Source organism: Nyctereutes procyonoides, unplaced genomic scaffold, assembly GCF_905146905.1.
Source record: "Nyctereutes procyonoides isolate TBG_1078 unplaced genomic scaffold, NYPRO_anot_genome, whole genome shotgun sequence".
Classification (NCBI taxonomy): domain Eukaryota; kingdom Metazoa; phylum Chordata; class Mammalia; order Carnivora; family Canidae; genus Nyctereutes; species Nyctereutes procyonoides.
This window is the reverse complement of record NW_026575140.1, coordinates 33,516,671-33,539,365: the sequence shown is the minus strand read 5'-3', so window position 1 is coordinate 33,539,365 and position 22,695 is coordinate 33,516,671. Positions and strand designations below refer to the sequence as shown.

General features: G+C 37.9%; 1 protein-coding gene across 1 annotated transcript in view; it reads right to left on the bottom strand.

Annotated features, from left to right (window-relative positions):
- The window catches only part of ZYG11A (zyg-11 family member A, cell cycle regulator), a 78,183-nt gene that overhangs the window by 20,925 nt on the left and 34,563 nt on the right, over positions 1-22,695 (bottom strand). The window contains exons 4-6 of the mRNA XM_055306144.1: positions 11,214-11,354; positions 9,193-9,369; positions 6,549-6,613 (exon numbers count right to left, since the gene is read on the bottom strand). Coding sequence (XP_055162119.1) covers positions 6,549-6,613; positions 9,193-9,369; positions 11,214-11,354 — 383 coding nt within the window. The remainder of the gene's footprint in view (positions 1-6,548; positions 6,614-9,192; positions 9,370-11,213; positions 11,355-22,695) is intronic.

The window sequence follows — 22,695 nt, the reverse complement described above, 5'->3', positions numbered from 1 at the left end:
TTTGATTTCTGATTGCTTCCCCCACCCCCCCTTTTTTTCACCTTTCTTTCTCTTTCTCTTTTTCTTCTCTTTTTTCCTTTTTTTTCTTCTTTTTCTTTTTTCTTTTTCTCTTTTCTTTCCTTCTCTCTCTTTCTCTCCTTTTCCCAATACAACTTGTTTTTGGCCACTCTGCACTGAGCAAAATGACTAGAAGGAAAACCTCACCTCAAAACAAAGAATCAGAAACAGCCCTCTCTCCCACAGAGTTACAAAATCTGGATTACAATTCAATGTCAGAAAGCCAATTCAGAAGCACTATTATACAGCTATTGGTGGCTCTAGAAAAAAGCATTAAGGACTCACGAGACTTCATGACTGCAGAATTTAGATCCAATCAGGCAGAAATTAAAAATCAATTGAATGAGATGCAATCCAAACTAGAAGTCCTAACAACGAGGGTTAACGAGGTGGAAGAACGAGTGAGTGACATAGAAGACAAGTTAATGGCAAAGAGGGAAACTGAGGAAAAAAGAGACAGACAATTAAAAGACCATGAAGACAGATTAAGGGAAATAAATGACAGCCTAAGGAAGAAAAACCTACGTTTAATTGGGGTTCCCGAGGGCGCCGAAAGGGACAGAGGGCCAGAATATGTATTTGAACAAATCCTAGCTGAAAACTTTCCCAATCTGGGAAGGGAAACAGGCATTCAGATCCAGGAAATAGAGAGATCCCCCCCTAAAATCAATAAAAACCATTCAACACCTCGACATTTAATAGTGAAGCTTGCAAATTCCAAAGATAAAGAGAAGATCTTTAAAGCAGCAAGAGACAAGAAGTCCCTGACTTTCATGGGGAGTAATATTAGGGTAACAGCAGACCTCTCCACAGAGACGTGGCAGGCCAGAAAGGGCTGGCAGGATATATTCAGGGTCCTAAATGAGAAGAACATGCAACCAAGAATACTTTATCCAGCAAGGCTCTCATTCAAAATGGAAGGAGAGATAAACAGCTTCCAAGACAGGCAGGAACTGAAAGAATATGTGACCTCCAAACCAGCTCTGCAAGAAATTTTAAGGGGGACTCTTAAAATTCCCCTTTAAGAAGAAGTTCAGTGGAACAATCCACAAAAACAAGGACTAAATAGATATCATGATGACACTAAACTCATATCTGTCAATAGTAACTCTGAACGTGAACGGGCTTAATGACCCCATCAAAAGGCGCAGGGTTTCAGACTGGATAAAAAAGCAGGACCCATCTATTTGCTGTCTACAAGAGACTCATTTTAGACAGAAGGACACCTACAACCTGAAAATAAAAGGTTGGAGAACCATTTACCATTCAAATGGTTCTCAAAAGAAAGCAGGGGTAGCCATCCTTATATCAGATAAACTAAAATTTACCCCGAAGACTGTAGTGAGAGACGAAGAGGGACACTATATCATACTTAAAGGATCTATCCAGCAAGAGGACTTAACAATCCTCAATATATATGCCCCGAATGTGGGAGCTGCCAAATACTTAAACGAATTATTAACCAAAGTGAAGAAATACTTAGATAATAATACACTTATACTTGGTGACTTCAATCTAGCTCTTTCTACCCTCGATAGGTCTTCTAAGCACAACATCTCCAAAGAAACGAGAGCTTTAAATGATACACTGGACCAGATAGATTTCACAGATATCTACAGAACTTTACATCCAAACTCAACTGAATACACATTCTTCTCAAGTGCACATGGAACTTTCTCCAGAAGAGACCACATACTGGGTCACAAATCGGGTCTGAACCGATACCAAAAGATTGGGATCGTCCCCTGCATATTCTCAGACCATAACGCCTTGAAATTAGAACTCAATCACAAGAAGAAGTTTGGAAGGACATCAAACACGTGGAGGTTAAGGACCATCCTGCTAAAAGATAAAAGGGTCAACCAGGAAATTAAGGAAGAATTAAAAAGATTCATGGAAACTAATGAGAATGAAGATACAACTATTCAAAATCTTTGGGATGCAGCAAAAGCAGTCCTGAGGGGGAAATACATTGCAATACAAGCATCCATTCAAAAACTGGAAAGAACTCAAATACAAAAAGCTAACCTTACACATAAAGGAGCTAGAGAAAAAACAGGAAATGGACCCGACGCCCAGCAGAAGAAGAGTTAACTAAAATTCGAGCAGAACTCAACGAAATTGAGACCAGAAGAACTGTGGAACAGATCAATAGAACCAGGAGTTGGTTCTTTGAAAGAATTAATAAGATAGATAAACCAACCTTATTAGCCAACCTTATTAAAAAGAAGAGAGAGAAGACTCAAATTAATAAAATCATGAATGAGAAAGGAGAGATCACTACCAACACCAAGGAAATACAAACGATTTTAAAAACATATTATGAACAGCTCTACGCCAATAAATTAGGCAATCTAGAAGAAATGGACGCATTCCTGGAAAGCCACAAACTACCAAAACTGGAACAGGAAGAAATAGAAAACCTGAACAGGCCAATAACCGGGGAGGAAATTGAAGAAGTCATCAAAAACCTCCCAAGACACAAGAGTCCAGGGCCAGATGGCTTCCCAGGGGAATTCTATCAAACGTTTAAAGAAGAAATCATACCTATTCTACTAAAGCTGTTTGGAAAGATAGAAAGAGATGGAGTACTTCCAAATTCATTCTGAGGCCAGCATCACCTTAATTCCAAAACCAGACAAAGACCCCACCAAAAAGGAGAATTACAGACCAATATCCCTGATGAACATGGATGCAAAAATTCTCAACAAGATACTAGCCAATAGGATCCAACAACACATTAAGAAAATTATTCACCATGACCAAGTAGGATTTATCCCCGGGACACAAGGCTGGTTCAACACTCGTAAAACAATCAATGTGATTCATCATATCAGCAAGAGAAAAACCAAAAACCATATGATCCTCTCATTAGATGCAGAGAAAGCATTTGACAAAATACAGCATCCATTCCTGATCAAAACTCTTCAGAGTGTAGGGATAGAGGGAACTTTCCTCGACATCTTAAAAGCCATCTACGAAAAGCCCACAGCAAATATCATTCTCAATGGGGAAGCACTGGGAGCCTTTCCCCTCAGATCAGGAACCAGACAGGGATGTCCACTCTCACCACTGCTATTCAACATAGTATTGGAAGTCCTAGCCTCAGCAATCAGACAACAAAAAGACATTAAAGGCATTCAAATTGGCAAAGAAGAAGTCAAACTCTCCCTCTTCGCCGATGACATGATACTCTACATAGAAAACCCAAAAGCCTCCACCCCAAGATTGCTAGAACTCATACAGCAATTTGGTAGCGTGGCAGGATACAAAATCAATGTCCAGAAATCAATGGCATTTCTATACACTAACAATGAGACTGAAGAAAGAGAAATTAAGGAGTCAATCCCATTGTCAATTGCACCCAATAGCATAAGATACCTAGGAATAAACCTAACCAAAGAGGTAAAGGATCTATACCCTAAAAACTAGAGAACACTTCTGAAAGAAATTGAGGAAGACACAAAGAGATGGAAAAATATTCCATGCTCTTGGATTGGCAGAATTAATATTGTGAAAATGTCAATGTTACCCAGGGCAATTTACACGTTTAATGCAATCCCTATCAAAATACCATGGACTTTCTTCAGAGAGTTAGAACAAATTATTTTAAGATTTGTGTGGAATCAGAAAAGACCCCGAATAGCCAGGGGAATTTTAAAAAAGAAAACCATATCTGGGGGCATCACAATGCCAGATTTCAGGTTGTACTACAAAGCTGTGGTCATCAAGACAGTGTGGTACTGGCACAAAAACAGACACATAGATCAATGGAACAGAATAGAGAACCCAGAAGTAGACCCTGAACTTTATGGTCAACTAATATTCGATAAAGGAGGAAAGACGATCCACTGGAAGAAAGACAGTCTCTTCAATAAATGGTGCTGGGAAAATTGGACATCCACATGCAGAAGAATGAAACTAGACCACTCTCTTGCACCATACACAAAGATAAACTCAAAATGGATGAAAGATCTAAATGTGAGAAAAGATTCCATCAAAATCCTAGAGGAGAACACAGGCAACACCCTTTTTGAACTTGGCCACAGTAACTTCTTGAAAGATACATCCACGAAAGCAAAAGAAACAAAAGCAAAAATGAACTATTGGGACTTCCTCAAGATAAGAAGCTTTTGCACAGCAAAGGATACAGTCAACAAAACTAAAAGACAACCTACAGAATGGGAGAAGATATTTGCAAATAACATATCAGATAAAGGGCTAGTTTCCAAAATCTATAAAGAACTTATTAAACTCAACAGCAAAGAAACAAACAATCCAATCATGAAATGGGCAAAGGACATGAAGAGAAATCTCACAGAGGAAGACATAGACATGGCCAACATGCACATGAGAAAATGCTCTGCATCACTTGCCATCAGGGAAATACAAATCAAAACCACAATGAGATACCACCTCGCACCAGTGAGAATGGGGAAAATTAACAAGGCAGGAAACAACGAATGTTGGAGAGGATGAGGAGAAAAGGGAACCCTCTTACACTGTTGGTGGGAATGTGAACTGGTGCAGCCACTCTGGAAAACTGTGTGGAGGTTCCTCAAAGAGTTAAAAATAGACCTGCCCTATGACCCAGCAATCGCACTGTTAGGGATTTACCCCAAAGATTCAGATGCAATGAAATGCCGGGACACCTGCACCCCGATGTTTCTAGCAGCCATGTCCACAATAGCCAAACTGTGGAAGGAGCCTTGGTGTCCATCAAAAGATGAATGGATAAAGAAGATGTGGTTTATGTATACAATGGAATATTACTCAGCCATTAGAAATGACAAATACCCACCATTTGCTTCAACGTGGATGGAACTGGAGGGTATTATGCTGAGTGAAGTAAGTCAATCGGAGAAGGACAAACAGTGTATGCTCTCATTCATTTGGGGAATATGAATAGTAGTGAAAGGGAATATAAGGGAAGGGAGAAGAAATGTGTGAGAAATATCAGAAAGGGAGACAGAACATAAAGACTTCTAACTCTGGGAAATGAACTAGGGGTGGTGGAGGGGGAGGAGGGCGGGGGGTGGGGGTGAATGGGTGACGGGCACTGAGAGGGACACTTGACGGGATGAGCACTGGGTGTTATTCTGTATGTTGGTAAATTGAACACCAATAAAAATTAATTTAAAAAAAATAAATTAATTAATTTATTAAAAAAAAAATAAACCGCTGAGCCACCCAGGCTGTCCAAGTATTTCTTTTTCATAATATCTTTTCTTTTTTTCTAAGTAAACATCACCCCCAACATGGAGCTCAAACTAACAACCACGAGATCAAGAGTTATATGCTATACTAACTGAGCTAGCCAGGCACCCCACATTACCTTTTCTTTCTTTTTGTAAAGATCTATTTAGAGAAAAAGGACATGCGCAGGAGGACAGGGAGAGGGAGAGAAGGGAGAAGTAGACTCACAGCTGAGCGTGGAGCCCAAGCTGAGAACATGACCTGAGCCAAAACCAAGAGTTGGACATTTAACTGAGTGAGCCACCCAGGCACCCCTACCTTTTCATTTTTGATATCTAGTTTTAGTAACACATACAACATCTACAGTGTTTTGTATCATATAAGATGATACGGTTGTGGGTACTGACAGATAATTCATCTTCTAAACAGATAATATAAGCTTTGGTATCAATAAATACAGTACTGAAAATGTATTGTACTTGCTCTTCTTTATGATTTTTCTTAGTAACATTTTTTCCCTGTTACTTCATTGTAGAATACAATATATAACACTTAACATACAAAATACATGTTAATCAACTGTTTATCACTAAAACTTTCCAGTCAACAAGAGGCTATGAGTAAAGTTTTTGGTGACTTAAAAGTTATACGTGGGGATCCCTGGGTGGCTCAACAGTTTAGCGCCTGCCTTTGGCCCAGGGTGTGATCCCGGAGTCCCGGGATCAAGTCCCATGTCAGGCTCCCTGCCTGGAGCCTGCTTCTCCCTCTGCCTATGTGTCTGCCTTTCTCTGTGTCTTTCATGAATAAATAAATAAAATCTTAAAAAAAAGTTATACGTGCATTTTTGACTTCGCAAGATGGGGATAAGGGAGGTCAGTGTTCCTAACCCCCCACATTGTTCTAGGGTTATCTATCGGGAACTTTTTTTTTTTAAGATTTTATCTATTCATGAGAGAGAGAGAGAGAGAGAGAGAAAGAGGGGCAGAGACACAGGCAGAGACACAGGCAGAGGGAGAAGCAGGCTCCATGCAGGGAGCCTGACATGGGACTCCATCCCAGGTCTCCAGGATCATGCCCTGGGCTGAAGGCGGCGCTAAACCACTGAGCCACCCAGGCTGCCCCTGTAGGGGACTTTCAATCACCTCTGTGGCAGAGGCTCAACAGAACATCCTCCTCAAACACCTTAGCCCAGCCTTAATCAAACCCTTGCTAAGAAGCTAATAACCAAAAGTCAACAATGTTCAGAAAAACGCTGGTAAATATCCCAAAATCAGATGACCAAGTTTTATACTTGCCTGTCAAATGGAACATCCACAAGAATCCTGGAATTAGTTAAGGAGAGAAGACAATTCTTCTGTAACTTTAAGGAAATAAAGAAAAATAATTTTGAGCAAAGGTATACCTCATTTCTAAACAAAGATTCTAAGCACCTGGAAGGTGCCACCAATGAACTTTTCTTACTGAGAACTCACTGTGTATCTGGCCCTCTCCAAGTTCTTCATTTAATCATTCACCTCTGCCTAAAGAATAACCCCCCTCTACTTTTTTTTTTTTTTCTGGCAAAGGAAGGGGTCTCTTTCCTCTGAACTCTAGTGGCCTGCCTATGTGTCAATCCAAGTCAATTACCTGAAGCCTGGCCATCTACAAATGTCCTTACCAGATCTCATAACTAACTCTGTGTTAGAGCTATACTTGCAACGTAAGACTGGTAGAGGTTGAACTGAGTCTATATGGACAGGAAAGAAAGAGGAGGCTGCCTGAGAAAGTTGTAGGAATAGAAAAATACACCATCTCTTTGAAAGGCCATGAGTAGGCCAGTCTAACTGAAGTACAGGGTATGAAGCAGGGGCAGTAAGCCTGAAATGCCAACAGAAACTAGGCAGTAACATAAATAAGTGAAGAGGGCTGAGTGTGACACAGCAGGGCAGCGGTGGAAATTATGGCCAAATGGAGAATTCATGCCCTTTTATAGGGGTAGTTGTTACTCCAACTGATGCCTTCCATGAAGGAATTAATGCTAAACTGTGAAGGAGCTTCCGTTTCAGAAAGTGGAAGTGTGGATTTTTTTTTAATGAGGAAAGGCCACCTTCCTATTTTTAAAAAATGTCCATTTTAAGTATACACTTAAATTAGATTTGGCAAATTGATACAGCTGTATAACCACTACCATCCACCATCACCATAACTGAGATAAAAAATATTTCCATCACCCCAAGAGTTGCACATACCACCTTCTAGTCAATCCCAAACTTACAAACCCCAACCCCAGAAAATTACATTGTCATTACAGATTAATCTTTTCTCAAGTTTCACATAAATAAAATCATAATATCTACTCTTCTGTATCTGGCTTATTTTGCTCAGCATATAATGTTTTTGATATTCATCCATGTTGCATGTATCAGTACTTTATTCCTTTTTATTGCCAAATAGGAGTTTCTTATATGAATAAACCACAATTTATCTATTCTCCTGCTATTCAACAACTGAAAAGTTTTCAGCTTTAGGGGATGTATTATGAATAAAGACATTATGAACATTCACATATAAGTTTTTGCATGAAAATATGATTTCGTTTCTCTAGAAGTGGAATGACTAGGTAGTAAAAAAGATATGTCTAACTTTGAAAGAAACTACCAGACTGAACTGATAGTTTTATCATTTTACAATTCTTTTTCTTTTTTTAAGATTTTATTTATTTATTCATGAGAGACACATAGAGAGAGAAGCAAGCAGGCACAGGCAGAGGGAGAAGCAGGCTGCATGCAGGGAGCCTGATGTGACTCGATCCCAGGACCCCAGGACCACGCCCTGGACCGAAGGCAGGCACTAAACTGCTGAGCCATCCAGGGATCTCTCATTTTACAATTCTTAACATCTATACATGAGAATTTCAGTTGCTCTACACCTTTGTCAACACTTTGTCAGTCTTTTAATTTCAACCAATCTTGGGACACCTGGGTGGCTCATCGGTTAAGCGTCTGCCTTCAGCTTAGAGTGTGATCCCGGAATCCAGGATTGGGTCTTGAATTGGGCTCCTTGCAAGGAGCCTGCTTCTCCTTCTGCTTGTGTCTCTGCCCCTCTCTGTCTCTCTCTCATGAATAAATAAAATATTTATTAATAAATTTCAACCAATCTAGAGGGTGTGTAGTAGTATCTTGGTATGCAGTGGTATTTCAATGTGGTTTTAATTTGCATTTCCCTGATAACTAAAAATACTGAGCATCTTTTCACATGCTCATTTGTCATCTGCATATCTTCAGTAAAGTGCTCTCAAATCTTTTGTCTTAAGAAATTGATTTTATTCATCTTGTGCTGAATTCTTTATATTCTCTATAAAAGTCCTTTCTCATATACACAAAATAAACATTTTTCCCAGCCCATGATTTAGCCTTTCCAATTTGTGGGTGTGTGTGCATGTGAGAAGCTTTTAACTTTGATGAATTCTAATTTATTACTTTTCTTTTAGGATGTGTGCTTTTTGTATCCTAAGAAAACTTTGCCTACTTTGAGGTCACAAATATTTTGTCCTGTTTTCTTCTAGAAGTTTTACAGTTTTTAGCCTCTATATTTGTATCTATGATTCAATTCAGTTTAACTTTTTTTTTTTTTAATTTAACTTTCACATACGATGTTAAGCCTACAGGGATGTGCTGAAGTGTTAACAGTACATGGATTCTGGGTTACTGGTTTCTAAAAAACTTTTTTTAAATGTAAACCCAAATGCTTATCCAAATCTGCTATTTTTTTTTTCTGTGACAAACAGATTCCTCTTTTTTTTTTTTTTTTTAACAAAAAGATTCCTTATCTATTCTCTCTCTCTTTCAGGGTAATGAAAAATAAAAAAAAAAACAAAACAATACTAATAATAGCTAATAATAATTTTTTTCATATATTTGTTCTGAAGGAAGAAGCAGTCAAGTATTCAATTCAAATTACCTGCTGGTAATGGGGGAAATTTTTCAGAGCCTTGAAAAGCAGACAGGTGACCTCTGATAACAGACGAACAGGCATCCCCCTGGCCAGGCCCTGGCGTGTTAAGTTGAGGGCGCAAGCACTGGCTGTGAACTGCACTGGCAAATCCAATGGATGATTCCTCATTCCTACAGCCACAAGCTGAAGATGAACTTGTTTTTAGTAGCATATGACAACATGAGCATTCTTCATACTATCTTGTTTTTGTGTTAGCTGGCAAAAATATTTGCTCATTGGGACAGAAACATTTTTTCCTATCCTCAGCATTTGCTTTTTTAGGACACCAGCAATACCTACCCTTCCAAGTGAAACCATTAACTAGCTATGACACTTTAGCCAAGTCACTCTCCTTCTCTGGACTTCATTTCCTCCATGATTTCATAACCATTTATTGAACCTCACTTCATACAAGGCATTGTGATAAGCACTACAGGGGACAGAAACATGAATCACACCCTATTCCTTAGCATAAAGCCTTGTGGAAAAAAATATAGCATGTAAACAAATAACATTGCTAAGGCTATCAAAATATGAAACTGGAAAAAAAAAGCACCATAAAAGTATATATAAAGTGCTGCCTAAGGTAGCTGTGGAGGGAGCATTCATTTCTGGTATGGCTCAGTATTCTTCATTTAGAGAGCATATTTAGGAAGGATCTTAGATAAGATTTGGACAGAAGGAGGTGGCAGTAGGGATGGAATAAAGAAGAGATTCCTAAGGAAGGGAAATGTGATAAAGAAATACACAAAACAGACAAAAGGATGGGATGAACTCACCAACAGAGGAGGAAAAAATCTGAATTTAACAGAATTTTGAACAAATTTGAAAACTGCAAACATAACATTAGAGAGGTCTTTAGGGGACAGACTGTGGAACACCTAAAACACAGATGTAACATGAAGGTGTTGTACTAAGCTTAGATCACACCTGCACTAACATTCAGCAACAATACAATCTGTTCTGTCTCTCTCTAGCTCAGAAACCAGTCTGATATTGGCATGAACCATGATTTTAAGAGACCAGAGCCCCTCACTCTGAGTAACAGAGCCTAGAGACAGACCTAAGACACATTTCAAGTATGGGAGAGGACTTTTTTCTATATTGCTAAACTATTCCTAGGATTTCACTGGATTGTCATCTGTAAGTTAAGTATGTAGAAATAAAAAAAACACAAAACTTGATTTTCAAAAATCACAGAATCTTAGATATGAAAAGGACTTTTAGAACATCTAATTCAATCTCATTTCTAATGGGAAACAAAGGTCCAGAGTTTTTTTTTCACTTTATATAATATACTTTTAAGTTACGAATAAATCTAATCTCTCACAGTACAGAAACACCCAATTTTTTAAAGGAACTATAAAGAATTACAAATAATAATAAAGACAAGGTGGCTTCAATTCTTCATTTTACATTTCACTTTAAATAATTGCTCTTTTCTTTCAAACCACTCAGTATTTCCAATAACATTTAAAATAAATTCATTCTTCTGTAAACCAAAGTAAAGTCTGGCCCTATCAATTCTGGTAATTTTACTTTACTCACAAAATACTGTTAAGTAGTAGATCTGGCCACCTTCAAATATTATACTTTGCCCCAATTCTGTTGGAGACATTGTTGTTTTCTTTTAGAAAACCAGGTATTATATTTTAAAGAGTAAACAAATGAATAAACAAGAAAAAACATTTAGGGCAAAGTGAATACATGTTTATAGATTAAGATATCCTATTTTAGGCAAAATAGTACAAATGTCCTAAACTCCCTTCTCAGACTAAACCAAAACACTGGATGATTCTAACTTACTTAGATGCTCAAAATGAGAGATGATCTGGCAGTTAAGCCAAACATTGTTTTCCTTTTTCCATGAGGGTACTTTTTGGCTCACTATAGAATAAGGCACATAAGTTGTTGTACTCTGTTTGGTAAATAGCTTTAACCGAACTAAGTAAAAAGTAGTAGCAAAAGCCTTTCTGAGGTATAGTTACCTTTAAAATAGCAGGCATGGTTACATGCATTGAAAATGTCTCTGTGAAGAGCCTATAGAGAGCTTCCTTCATAAAACATGACCTATTCCTGTATCGGCTCAGTGCTTCTGAAATCTGAGTCACATTGGCTCCTCCAGCAACCTGAAAAAGAAAGATGTTACCAATAGGTTTCACAGTTCAGGCTTTTTTAGATGCTTTGAGTATTTGAAACAATGACAAGTGCTCAATTAAATGTTTCAGATGTTTTACAAAGTTGCTCTATTGAATCCTAAGTCTAATATGGAAATGTTCACCTCAACCTCATTTTTCCAGATGGGGCCAGAGAAGTGAAGGAAGGCACTAAATGTAACAAACCAATTAGGTGATGGAGCCAAATTCAAATACCATCTCCTTATAACTACACATTACAGTTAAGACCTCAACTGAACAATGGGGAGCACATAAATTTTTAAACAATCAATAACCATGACTGCATGTCTTCTAAGTATTTACATAGGACAAATTAGACAATAAGAGAAAGAAAAAAGGCCGCATAAAATAACTAAAATGGAAAAGGGAATTAACTTTTGTAGTAATATTTTTTTATTAAATGTTAACATAATTCTTCCTTGTTACCATTTAAGTAATAGTTTTTAAAAATCTATAGGGATCCCTGGGTGGCGCAGCGGTTTGGCGCCTGCCTTTGGCCCAGGGCGCGATCCTGGAGACCCGGGATCGAATCCCACATCGGGCTCCCGGTGCATGGAGCCTGCTTCTCCCTCTGCCTATGTCTCTGCCTCTCTCTCTCTCTCTCTCTCTCTCTCATAAATAAATAAAAATTAAAAAAAATAAAAATAACACCCCTTTTACTATTTGAAATAAGTTCATAAGTGATATAACCTACACACGCAATTAAAAAAAAGGGGGGGGATCCCTGGGTGGCGCAGTGGTTTGGCGCCTGTCTTTGGCCCGGGGCGCGATCCTGGAGACCCGGGATCGAATCCCACGTCGGGCTCCCGGTGCATGGAGCCTGCTTCTCCCTCTGCCTGTGTCTCTGCCTCTCTCTCTCTCTCTCTGTGACTGTCATAAATAAATAAAAAAAATAAAAAAATTAAAAATCTATACATAGACTCTGGGTCTGGAAGATAATAGTATCCCCTCCCCAGATCCAAAACAAAAAATTAACAAGGGATGCAAATAAAACTATATATGACCCAACTTTCAGCATTCCTGGGTAGTGAAGGGGAAAAAAAGAAAATAAGGGAGAAAACTCAGTATCTTATAAAACAAAATAAAAAAAACCACTCCCCTCTCTACTGTATCATGACCAGTAACATCACTGAAAAAAACCTCATATTGCTAACTGACATCACTAATGGACATGAGGAACTATGTCAATTAAGTAACAAAAAATATAAAATTCAAACCAATTCCATATAAAGCTATTATTGTAAGAAATATGTAAGCAGGAAATCTACACGTTTCAGCTAAGCAAAATTCTTTTCTATAAACCAACAACAGGAGTACCTGGGTGTCTCAGTTAAGTGTCTAACTCCTCATCTCAGCTCAGGTCTTGGTCTCAAGGTCATGAGTTCAAGTCCTGTGTTAGACTCCACACTGGGTGTGGAGCTTATTTGAAAAACAAAAACAAAAAAAGACCCAACAACAAATCACAAGAAAATTTTAACATGGCACTTTAAACCGAATTACCATAAGCATTTTGGAATGTGAAAAAAATAACTTCAACAAAAAGATGAAACAACTCATTAAAATGGAAAGAGATAAAATTATATCAAATATAAAAAAACTAACTTACAAGGTACTCAAAGAAGGATGAATTTGAATCAAAATTTAGTAAGGGGAAGAAATTCAAGAAAACAAAATTTTTTAAAAAGAAGAACAAAATTGATCTAAGACTGAGTGTTGATATGGAAGAAAGACAAAGATCCATGATACGTATATTTGAAGTTCCTGAGGGGGAAACTAACTAGTATTTAAAACTATTATCTAGGAAAGCTTTCCAGAAATAAAAATAATTTTAAAAAAAGAAGACCTAAATCAATACACTGAAAGAATCCACCAAGTTCTGGGAACAACTAACCTAGATCATCTGAGACATATCACAGTACAAGGACTAAATTTAAAAAACAAAGAAAAAAAATCTTCAGGGCTTATAAAAAGATCAAATTACACAGAGAATTAGACTGTCATCAGACTTAACAAGCAACATACAAACCAAGTCACCAGTGAAGAAATTGTTTCAAGGAACCAGGAAGAAAAAGGTAAACAAGGATTTTATACCCAGCCAAGCTATACTTCAAATAGCAAGGCTATAAAAGACTGAACATGAATAACAAGAACTCAAGAGAGTAGGACATAAATCTCCTTCCTGAAAAATCTACTAGAGGATAAGTTTCATACAACCAAGAGATGACTGAGTAAAACTGTGGCAAAAGGACAGATGGTGACCATTTAATGTATTTAATTATAGATCAGTTTCCCCACAGAGTGAACAAGCACATTGGGAAACTTTGTCTAACATAACTATGTTGGAACTCTGGAGTTTATTTTATTTATTTATCTGAGAGAGAAAGAGAGGGAGAGAGCACATGCACACGAGCAGGAAGAGGGACAGAAGGTGAGGGAGACCTGGGTCTCAATCCCAGGACCCTAGTAGGATCATGACCTGAGCCAAAAGTAGACATGTAACAACAGAGCTACCCAGGAACTCTGGAGTTTATTAAAGGCTTACAATTTCCAGAAGAAGCCTTTGACAGTAAGTTGTGACTTGTTTCCATTAATTTCAGCTCTTAGCACAATAGCAGCTGTCCATTCCCCAGCCAGTACACCCAGAGCAGCATGCACTTAGTTTGTGGGAGCCAGAATGGGGAAAAGGACCATATCCTCCATTTATCAGGGATCTGTTTTCTGATCACAGATTGCTGCTTCTAATAGGTACAAACAAGTGAGCAGTCACTGCTATTGCACCTCCCCAACTGTTCAATGTCTCCCTCCCTCCAACCAAAGTGATTTCCAGGGAAGGTAAAGGGTTAGTATCCTTTATATCTCCCTTGTCTTCATTTAATTCTTTTTCCAATTTGGGGAGCCAGACATTAAAGACTAAGACATCCAAAACAAATGCATAGGGGTACCTGGGTAACTTAGTTAAGTGTCTGACTTCAGCTCAGGTCATGATCTCAGAGTCCTGGGTTCAAGCCTGAGCCAGGCTCTGTGCTCAGTGGGGAGTCTGCTTGTCCCTCTCCCTCTACCCCTCCCCATTTGTGCTTCACCTTTCTCTGAAATAAAAATCTTAACAAAACCCTCCAAAACGCACAAATGCATATACAGAGAAAATTCCGAAGTGACTGTATATACCCAAGAAAAGGCTCAGAAAAGAGCTAAAAAGACCTTATAATTTATATCTCAGGCTGATACTTGGCACAGATCCAAACAAAACAAAAACAGTAACAAACAACAAAGAGATTAGAGAAAGGAAACAATGTGATTTCCAGAGTTACCATATTGTTAGTTCCAATATCCAGTTTTCAACAAGAAAAAAAAAAATCACAAGACATGCTAAACAATAGGGAGGTATGGCTCATTTAAGAGAAAAAGAAATCCACAGAGACTGTTCCTATAAAAAAAACCTGATGGAAGATCTTTTAGGAAAGACTTCTAGACCATGATTCTTAAAGATACTCAAAGAACTAAAAGAAGATATAAAGTCAAGGAAATGATGTATGAACAAAAGAGAAAAACCAACAGACAGAAAACAGAAAAAGAAAAGAAATCCTGGAAAAGTACAATAACTGAAATACAAAACTCACTAGAGGGACTCAAAGGCATATGAGCAGGCAGAAGAATCAACCAAGTTGAAGACAGGACAATGGAGATTATTGAATCAGAGGAACAGAAAGCAAAAAGACCTAAAAAAGTGAACGGAGCTTCAAGAACTTATGAAATACCAACAAGCAGACCAAACTAAACATTGTGGGAGTCCCAGAAGAAGGTGGTGGCGAAAAGGGACAAAAAGAATATTCAAAAAACAACATGGCTGAAAACTTCCAAATTTGATGAAAGACATGAATATAAGCATCCTAGGAGTTCCAAAGTAAGATGAACTCAAGAAGACTCACAACAGAGGACATACTATAATCAAATTTTTGAAGGCTAAAGAGAGACAAAATCTTGGAAGCAGTGAGAGAGAAGCAAATCACACACAAGGGGTGCTTAATGAGATTATCTCCAGATTTCTCATCAGAAACTTTGAAGGCCAGAAGACAGTGGGCCAATATGTTCAAATTGTTAAAAGGAAACAAACAAACAAACAAAACATACACAAAAAAAACCCTGTCAAGGGATCCCTGGGTGACGCAGCGGTTTGGCGCCTGCCTTTGGCCCAGGGCGCGATCCTGGAGACCCTGGATCGAATCCCACATCGGGCTCCCGGTGCTTGGAGCTCGCTTCTACCTCTGCCTATGTCTCTGCCCCCCTCTCTCTCTCTGTGACTATCATAAATAAATTTAAAAAAAACCCTGTCAATCAAGAATTCTATATCCAGCAAAACTGCCCTTCAAATGTGAGGGAGAAATCAAGATATTCCCAGATAAACAAAAGCTGAAGAAGTTCATTACCACTAGACCTGCCCTGTAAGATATGCTCAAAGGAATCCTGCAGTGTAAAATAAAGTAACACTAGACAGTAAGAAGAAATCATATGAAGCAATAAAGATCTCAATAAAGGTAAACAAAAGGGCAACTTAAAAAGCTAGAGATATATTAAAACTGGTTTGTAGGAGTCCCTGGCTGGTTCAGTTGGCAGAGTATGTGACTCTTGATCGTGGGGTTGTGGGTTCAAGCCCCATGTTGGGTGTACAAATTACTTAAAAACAAAACAAAACAAAAAAAGAAACAAAAAACAAACCCAAAAACTTGTTTGTGACTCTGTTTTCTATAGTATTCAAGAAACTAATACATTTTCTAAAAAATATTACTCCAAACTGTTATAACTTTGGTTTGTAACTCCAAATTTTGTTTTCCACATAATTTATAAATTTTATCTTTTTATTTTAGAGAAAGCATGAGCAGGAAGGAGGGGAAAAGTAGAGGGAGCAGTAGACTCCCTTGCTGAGCAGGGAGCCCAATATGGGGCTCAACTGCAGGACCCAGACATCATGACTTGAGCCAAAGATAGCTACTTAATTGACTAAGCCACCAAGGTGCCCCCATTTTCTACATGATTTAATAGGCAAATGGATCAAAAGGAATTACCATTTTAAACTCTGGGGCAGACACTGTATAATGATGTAATTTGGGGACATCATTGATTAAAAGGGTGGGGATAAAGATGTAAATTAGCAGTTTTTTATGTTATTGAGGTGAAGCTGGTATAAATTCAAATTAACTTTAGGATATTAAATGTAACTCCATGATAACCAAAAGAAAATAGTTACAGAATATACACAAAAGGAAAAGAGAAAGAAGGTTAAACATTTTGTTATAAAAAAAATCAGCTAAACAAACAAAAAAAAAAACAGGAAATGAGGAACAAAAAAGCTACAGAACATATAGAAACCACAGAGCAAAATGACATGTCCTTCCTTATCACTAATTGCTTGAAATGTAGATGGATTAAATGCTACAATCAAAAGACAAAGATTGGAAGAATTAATAAAAAAAAACACATGATCCAACTATACACTGTCTATAAGAGACCCACTTTAGAACCAAAGACACAGCAACATGAAAAATGAAAGGATGGAAAAAGATATTCCATGCAAATATAACCAAAAGAGAGTAGGGCTGACTATAGTACTTTACACAAAGTAGACTTTAAATCAAAAGAGGTTATAAGAAGCAAACTGACATTATATATTAATAAAAGGTTCAGTACAACAGCAAGAAGATATGATAAGCCCAAACATCTATCTACCTAATGACAGACCACTAAAACATGACACAAAAACTGACAGAATTAAATGGAAAAAATAGATATTTCTACAATAATGGAGACTTTAACAACCCAGTCAATAATGGATAGAACAACCAGACAGAAGTAAAGAAACAGGCCCTAACACAATAAACCAACTAGGTCTAACAGACATATGAAAACACTCTACCAACAACACTAGCATCCACACTCTTTGAAGTGCACATGGGACTTTTCCAGGATAGACCATAGGTCAGACCACAAATTAGGATTCAATAGATTTTTTTTTAAAAGAGACCTATACAAAGTTGTCTTTTCTGAAAACAGGATGAAGTTAGAATAGAGGTAAAACCAGAAAATTTATAAATTTATGGAAATTAGGTAATATACTTTTTTAAAATTTAAATTCAATTTGCCAGCATACAGCATAACACCCTGTGCTCATCCCATCAAGTACCCTCTATAGTGCCTGTCACCCAGTTCTCCAAGTAATATACTCTTAAACAACCAATAGCTCAAAGAAGAAAATCACAGAGAAATTGGAAAATATTTAGAGACAATGAAAACAAAAATACAACATACTAAACCTTATAGGACACACTGAAAGCGGTGCTAAGGGGGAAATTTATTTTTTTTTAATTTATTTATTTATGATAGTCACACAGAGAGAGAGAGAGAGGCAGAGACACAGGCAGAGGGAGAAGCAGGCTCCATGCACCGGGAGCCCGATATGGGACCCGATCCCGGGTCTCCAGGATCACGCCCTGAGCCAAAGGCAGGCGCCAAACCGCTGCGCCACTCAGGGATCCCTAAGGGGGAAATTTATAGCTATAAATGCTTAAATTAAGAAAACAAGAAAAATCTCCTAAGTTATAGGTCTCTTGAAATTTTCTATTTTTTCTGGATTTAGTCTTATTAAGTCTTATGTTTCTAGAAATTTGTCCACTTCATCTAGGTCATTCAATTTATTGCAGCATAATTGTTCATAATACTCTTACGACTTTTGGGTAGGAATTGGTAGGAATATCCCCACATTGATTTCAGATTTTAGTATTTTGAATCCTCTCTTTTTTTCTTAGTCCATCTGGTAGCTAATGGTTTTTATGTTTTATTCAAAGAACCAACTTTTGGTTTTACTAATTTTGTTATTCTCAATTTCATGTATCTTTGCTTATAATCATTATGATTTCCTTCATTCTGCTAGTTTTGGGTTTAATTTGTTCTTTATCTTGTTTCTTAAGTTGTAAAGATAGTTGTTGATGTGAGATTTTTCTTGTTTTCTTAATTTAAGCATTTAAAGCTATAAATTTCCCCCTTAGCACCGCTTTTAGTGGGTACTGGAAGTCCTAGCTAGAGCAATTAGGCAAGATAATGAAATAAAAGACATCCAAATTGCAAAGGAAAAAGTAAAATTATCTGTTCGTAGATAATATCCTCTCATATGCAGAAAAGCCTAAAGATTCCACGCACACACAAAAAAACCATGAGCACTAATAAATGAACTAAGAATTGCAGGAAACAAAGCCAACATACAAAAATCAGCTACATCTTGGCGTATCTAGGTGGCTCAGTAGGCTGAGTATGCAACTCTTGGTTTCAGCTCAGGTCATGATCTCAAGGCTGTGAAATCAAGTCCTACATCTGGTTCTATACTCAACAGGAAGTCTGCTTGTGGATTACCTCTCTCTGCCCCTCCCCCCATTCACTCTCATTCTCTCTCAAATCTTTTTTAAAAATCAGCAATATTTCTATAACAATGAATAATCTACAAAGGAAATTATTAAAACAATTCCATTTATAATAATATAACAAAGTGCTTAGAAATTAACTCAGAAGGTGAAAGACACAATGAAAACTATAAACCACTGATAAAAAGTTAATTAAGAAATGAAAGACACAGGGACGCGTGGGTGGCTCAGCGGTTGAGCTTCTCCTGTTGGCTCAGGACGAGATCCTGGAGTCCTGAGATCAAGTCCCACATCGGGCTTCCTGCATGGAGCCTGCTTCTCCCTCTACCTACATCTCTGCCTCTTTCTCTGTGTCTTTCATGAATAAATAAATCTTTAAAAAAAAGAAATTAAAGTCATAAATAAATGGAAAGACATGTTTGTGGATCAAAGACTTAAGATATCAATATTACCCAAAATGATCTACATATTCAAGGTAATCCCTACCAAACTCCCGTAAAGAGATTTTTTTTTTTTTTTACAGAAACAGAAAAGCCCATCCTAAATTCATACGGAGTTCCAAGGAACCCCAACTAGACAAAGCCATCTTGAAAAAGAACAAAACTGGATAACTTACCTTCCTAATTTCAAAACTTAACTATAAAGCTACAGTAATCAAAACAGTGTGGTACTGGCATAAAGATAGACATATAGAGAAATAGAATAGAATAAAAAGCTCCCAAAACAATCACTTGCATATATGATCATATATGTGGTCAAATGATTTTTGACAAGGGTTCCATAACCATTCAACAAGGAAAGTAACAAGGAAAGTACAGTTTTTTTTTTGTTTGTTTGTTTGTTTGTTTTAAGAAATTGTGCTAAGTGGGCAGCCCCGGTGGCGCAGCAGTTTAGGGCCACCTGCAGCCCAGGGCGTGATCCTGGAGACCCTGGATCGAGTCCCACGTCAGGCTCTCTGCATGGAGCCTGCTTCTCCCTCTGCCTGTGTCTCTGCCCCTCTCTCTCTGCATCTCTATGAATAAATAAAAAATCTTAAAAAAAATAAAAAAAATTGTGCTAAGTAAACTGGATATGCACATGCAGAATAAAGTTGTGGGCCCTTACTTTACACCATGTAAAAAATTAACTCCAAATGGATCAAAGACCTTAACATAAAACCTAAAACTATTTAACTCTTAGAAGGAAACACAAAACTTCATGACAATGGCATGGCAATGATTTATTGGATAGGATACCAAAGCAACAAAAGAAAAAAAATCTATATATTGGACTTAAAAAAAAAAGTTTTTTTAAAGTAATCTCTACACTCAACGTGGGGCTTGAACTCACAACCCTGAGATCAAGAGTCATATGCTCTACCAACTGATCCAGCCAGGCACCTCAGACCAAAAATTTTTAATTTTGTGCATCAACAGAGTAAAAAAGAAACCAACAGAAAGGGGAAAGTATCAGCAAATCATATATCTGGTAAGGGATGGATACATGAATAGGTATCTATATTCACAATATAGAGAAAACTCCTATACACAACGACAAAAAACAAGCAACCCTATTCAAAAATGGGCAAAGGAGTTGAGTAAGACCTTCTCCAAAGAAACAAATAGCCAATAAGCTCATGAAACCATGCTTAGTAATCACTGACAGTAGGGAAATGCAAATCAAAACTTCAATGAGATACCACCTCACCCTCACTAGGATTATTACCATTTAAAAACAAAAACAGAAAGTAACAAGTGTTGGGGCACATGCATGGCTCAGTCAGTGAAGCGTCTGCCTTTGGCTCAGGTCATGATCCCAGGGTCCTGGGTTTAAGCCCCACATTGGGCTCCTTGTTTAGCCAGGAGGGCTGCTTCTCTTTCTCCCTCTGCCTGCCACTCCCCCCTGCTTGTGCTCTGTCAAATAAACAGATAAAATCTTTTTTTTTTTTTTTTTTTTAAGATTTTATCTATTTATTTGTGAGAGAGACACAGAGAGAAAGAGAGGCAGAGGGAGAAGCAGGCTCCAGGCAGGGAGCCCAACATGAGATTTAATCCCGGGTCTCCAGGATCACACCCTGGGCCAAAGGCAGAGCCAAACCACGAGCCACGGGCAATAAATATATAAAATCTTAAAAAAACAAACAAACAAACAAACAAGTGTTGACAAGGATGTGGAGAAATTGGAATATTTATGCACTGTGGGAATATATAATTGTACAGCTGCTGTGGAAAACAGTGTGGCAGTTCTTCAACAAATTAAAAATGAGGGGATCCCTGGGTGGCGCAGCGGTTTGGCGCCTGCCTTTGGCCCGGGGCGCGATCCTGGAGACCCGGGATCGAATCCCACGTCGGGCTCCCTGCATGGAGCCTGCTTCTCCCTCTGCCTGTGTCTCTGCCTCTCTCTCTCTCTCTCTGTGACTATCATAAATAAATAAAAATTTAAAAAAAAATTAAAAATGGAATTACCATATGATCCAGCAACTTTAAGTCTCGGTATATACCAAAAGAACTGAAAACAGAGTCTCAAAATGGTATCTGAATACCCGGTTCATAGCAGCATTATTCACAATAGTTGAAAGCAACATGGAAGCAACTCAAGTGTCCAAAGACAATAACTGGATAAGGAAAAATGTGCGCACGCGCGCGCACACACACACACACACACACACACACACACACATATTATTCAATCTTAAAAGAGAAGGAAATTCTGCAATATGTTACAACATGGATGAACCTTGAGGACATTATGCTAAGTGAAATAAGCCAATCACAAAAAGACAAATACTCTATGATTCCATTCATATGAAGTACTTAGCCAAAATCATAGAAACAGAAAGTAGAATGGCGTTTGCCAGGGTCTGTAGAGAGAGGGGAATGAGGAGTTAGTGTTTAATGCGTATATATAATTTCAGTTTTACAAGATGAAAAGAGCTATGGAGATGGATGGTGGTGATGGTTGCACAACATTATGAAGGTACTTAATATCACTGAACTGTATACTTACCATCTTAATTTTATATTACGATGGTAAATTTTATATTATATAGTTTGCCATTCAAAAAGTTTTTAAAAGAATGGAAATATTAAGACTCCAGGCTGGCTCAGTTGGTAGAACATGTGACTCTTGATCTCCAGGTCCTGATTTTGAGCCCCATGATAGGAGTAGCGATTACTTAAAAAAAAAAGAATGGGGGCAACCCGGGTGACTCAGCGGTTTAGCACCGCCTTCAGCCCAGGGCCTGATCCTGGAGACCCGGGATTGAGTCCCACATCAGGCTCCCTGAATGGAGCCTGCTTCTCCCTCTGCCTGTGTTTCTGCCTCTCTCTCTTATGAATAAATAAATAAAATCTTAAGAAAAAAATCTTTAAAAAAAAAAGGATGGAAATATGAACTGACATGGGGTGATTTTCAAGACATATTGTTAGGTAATAAATGCAAAGTACCTACTACCTATTGTATAAGAAGAGGAAATAAGAGAACCTAAATACATCCATCTGCTTAGTACCTTGATTATACCCTCAGTCTAGGAAGAAAAAAGAAAAAAGAACAGCAAATGAATCTTCAACTCTTTTTTAGCAGGTCTGTGTTTCACTGTAGTTAGGTATAGCAATTCTGAAAACTCTTTTATATATACTGTAGGATTAAGCAAATGTGCTGATGCTGCTAAAAATCAAGTTCTCACTGTGGAAAAGTGATAAAAAAAAAAACAGAATGGGGAAAGGCGAAGGAGAATGGTGTGAGGATGAACACCCGGAAGTATTAGTTTATTTATTTTTTATTTATTTTTTAAAGATTTTATTTATTCATGACAGACACACACACACAGAGAGAGAGAGAGAGAGAGAGGCAGAGACAAAGGCAGAGGGAGAAGCAGGCTCGATGCAGGAAGACCGATGCGGGACTCC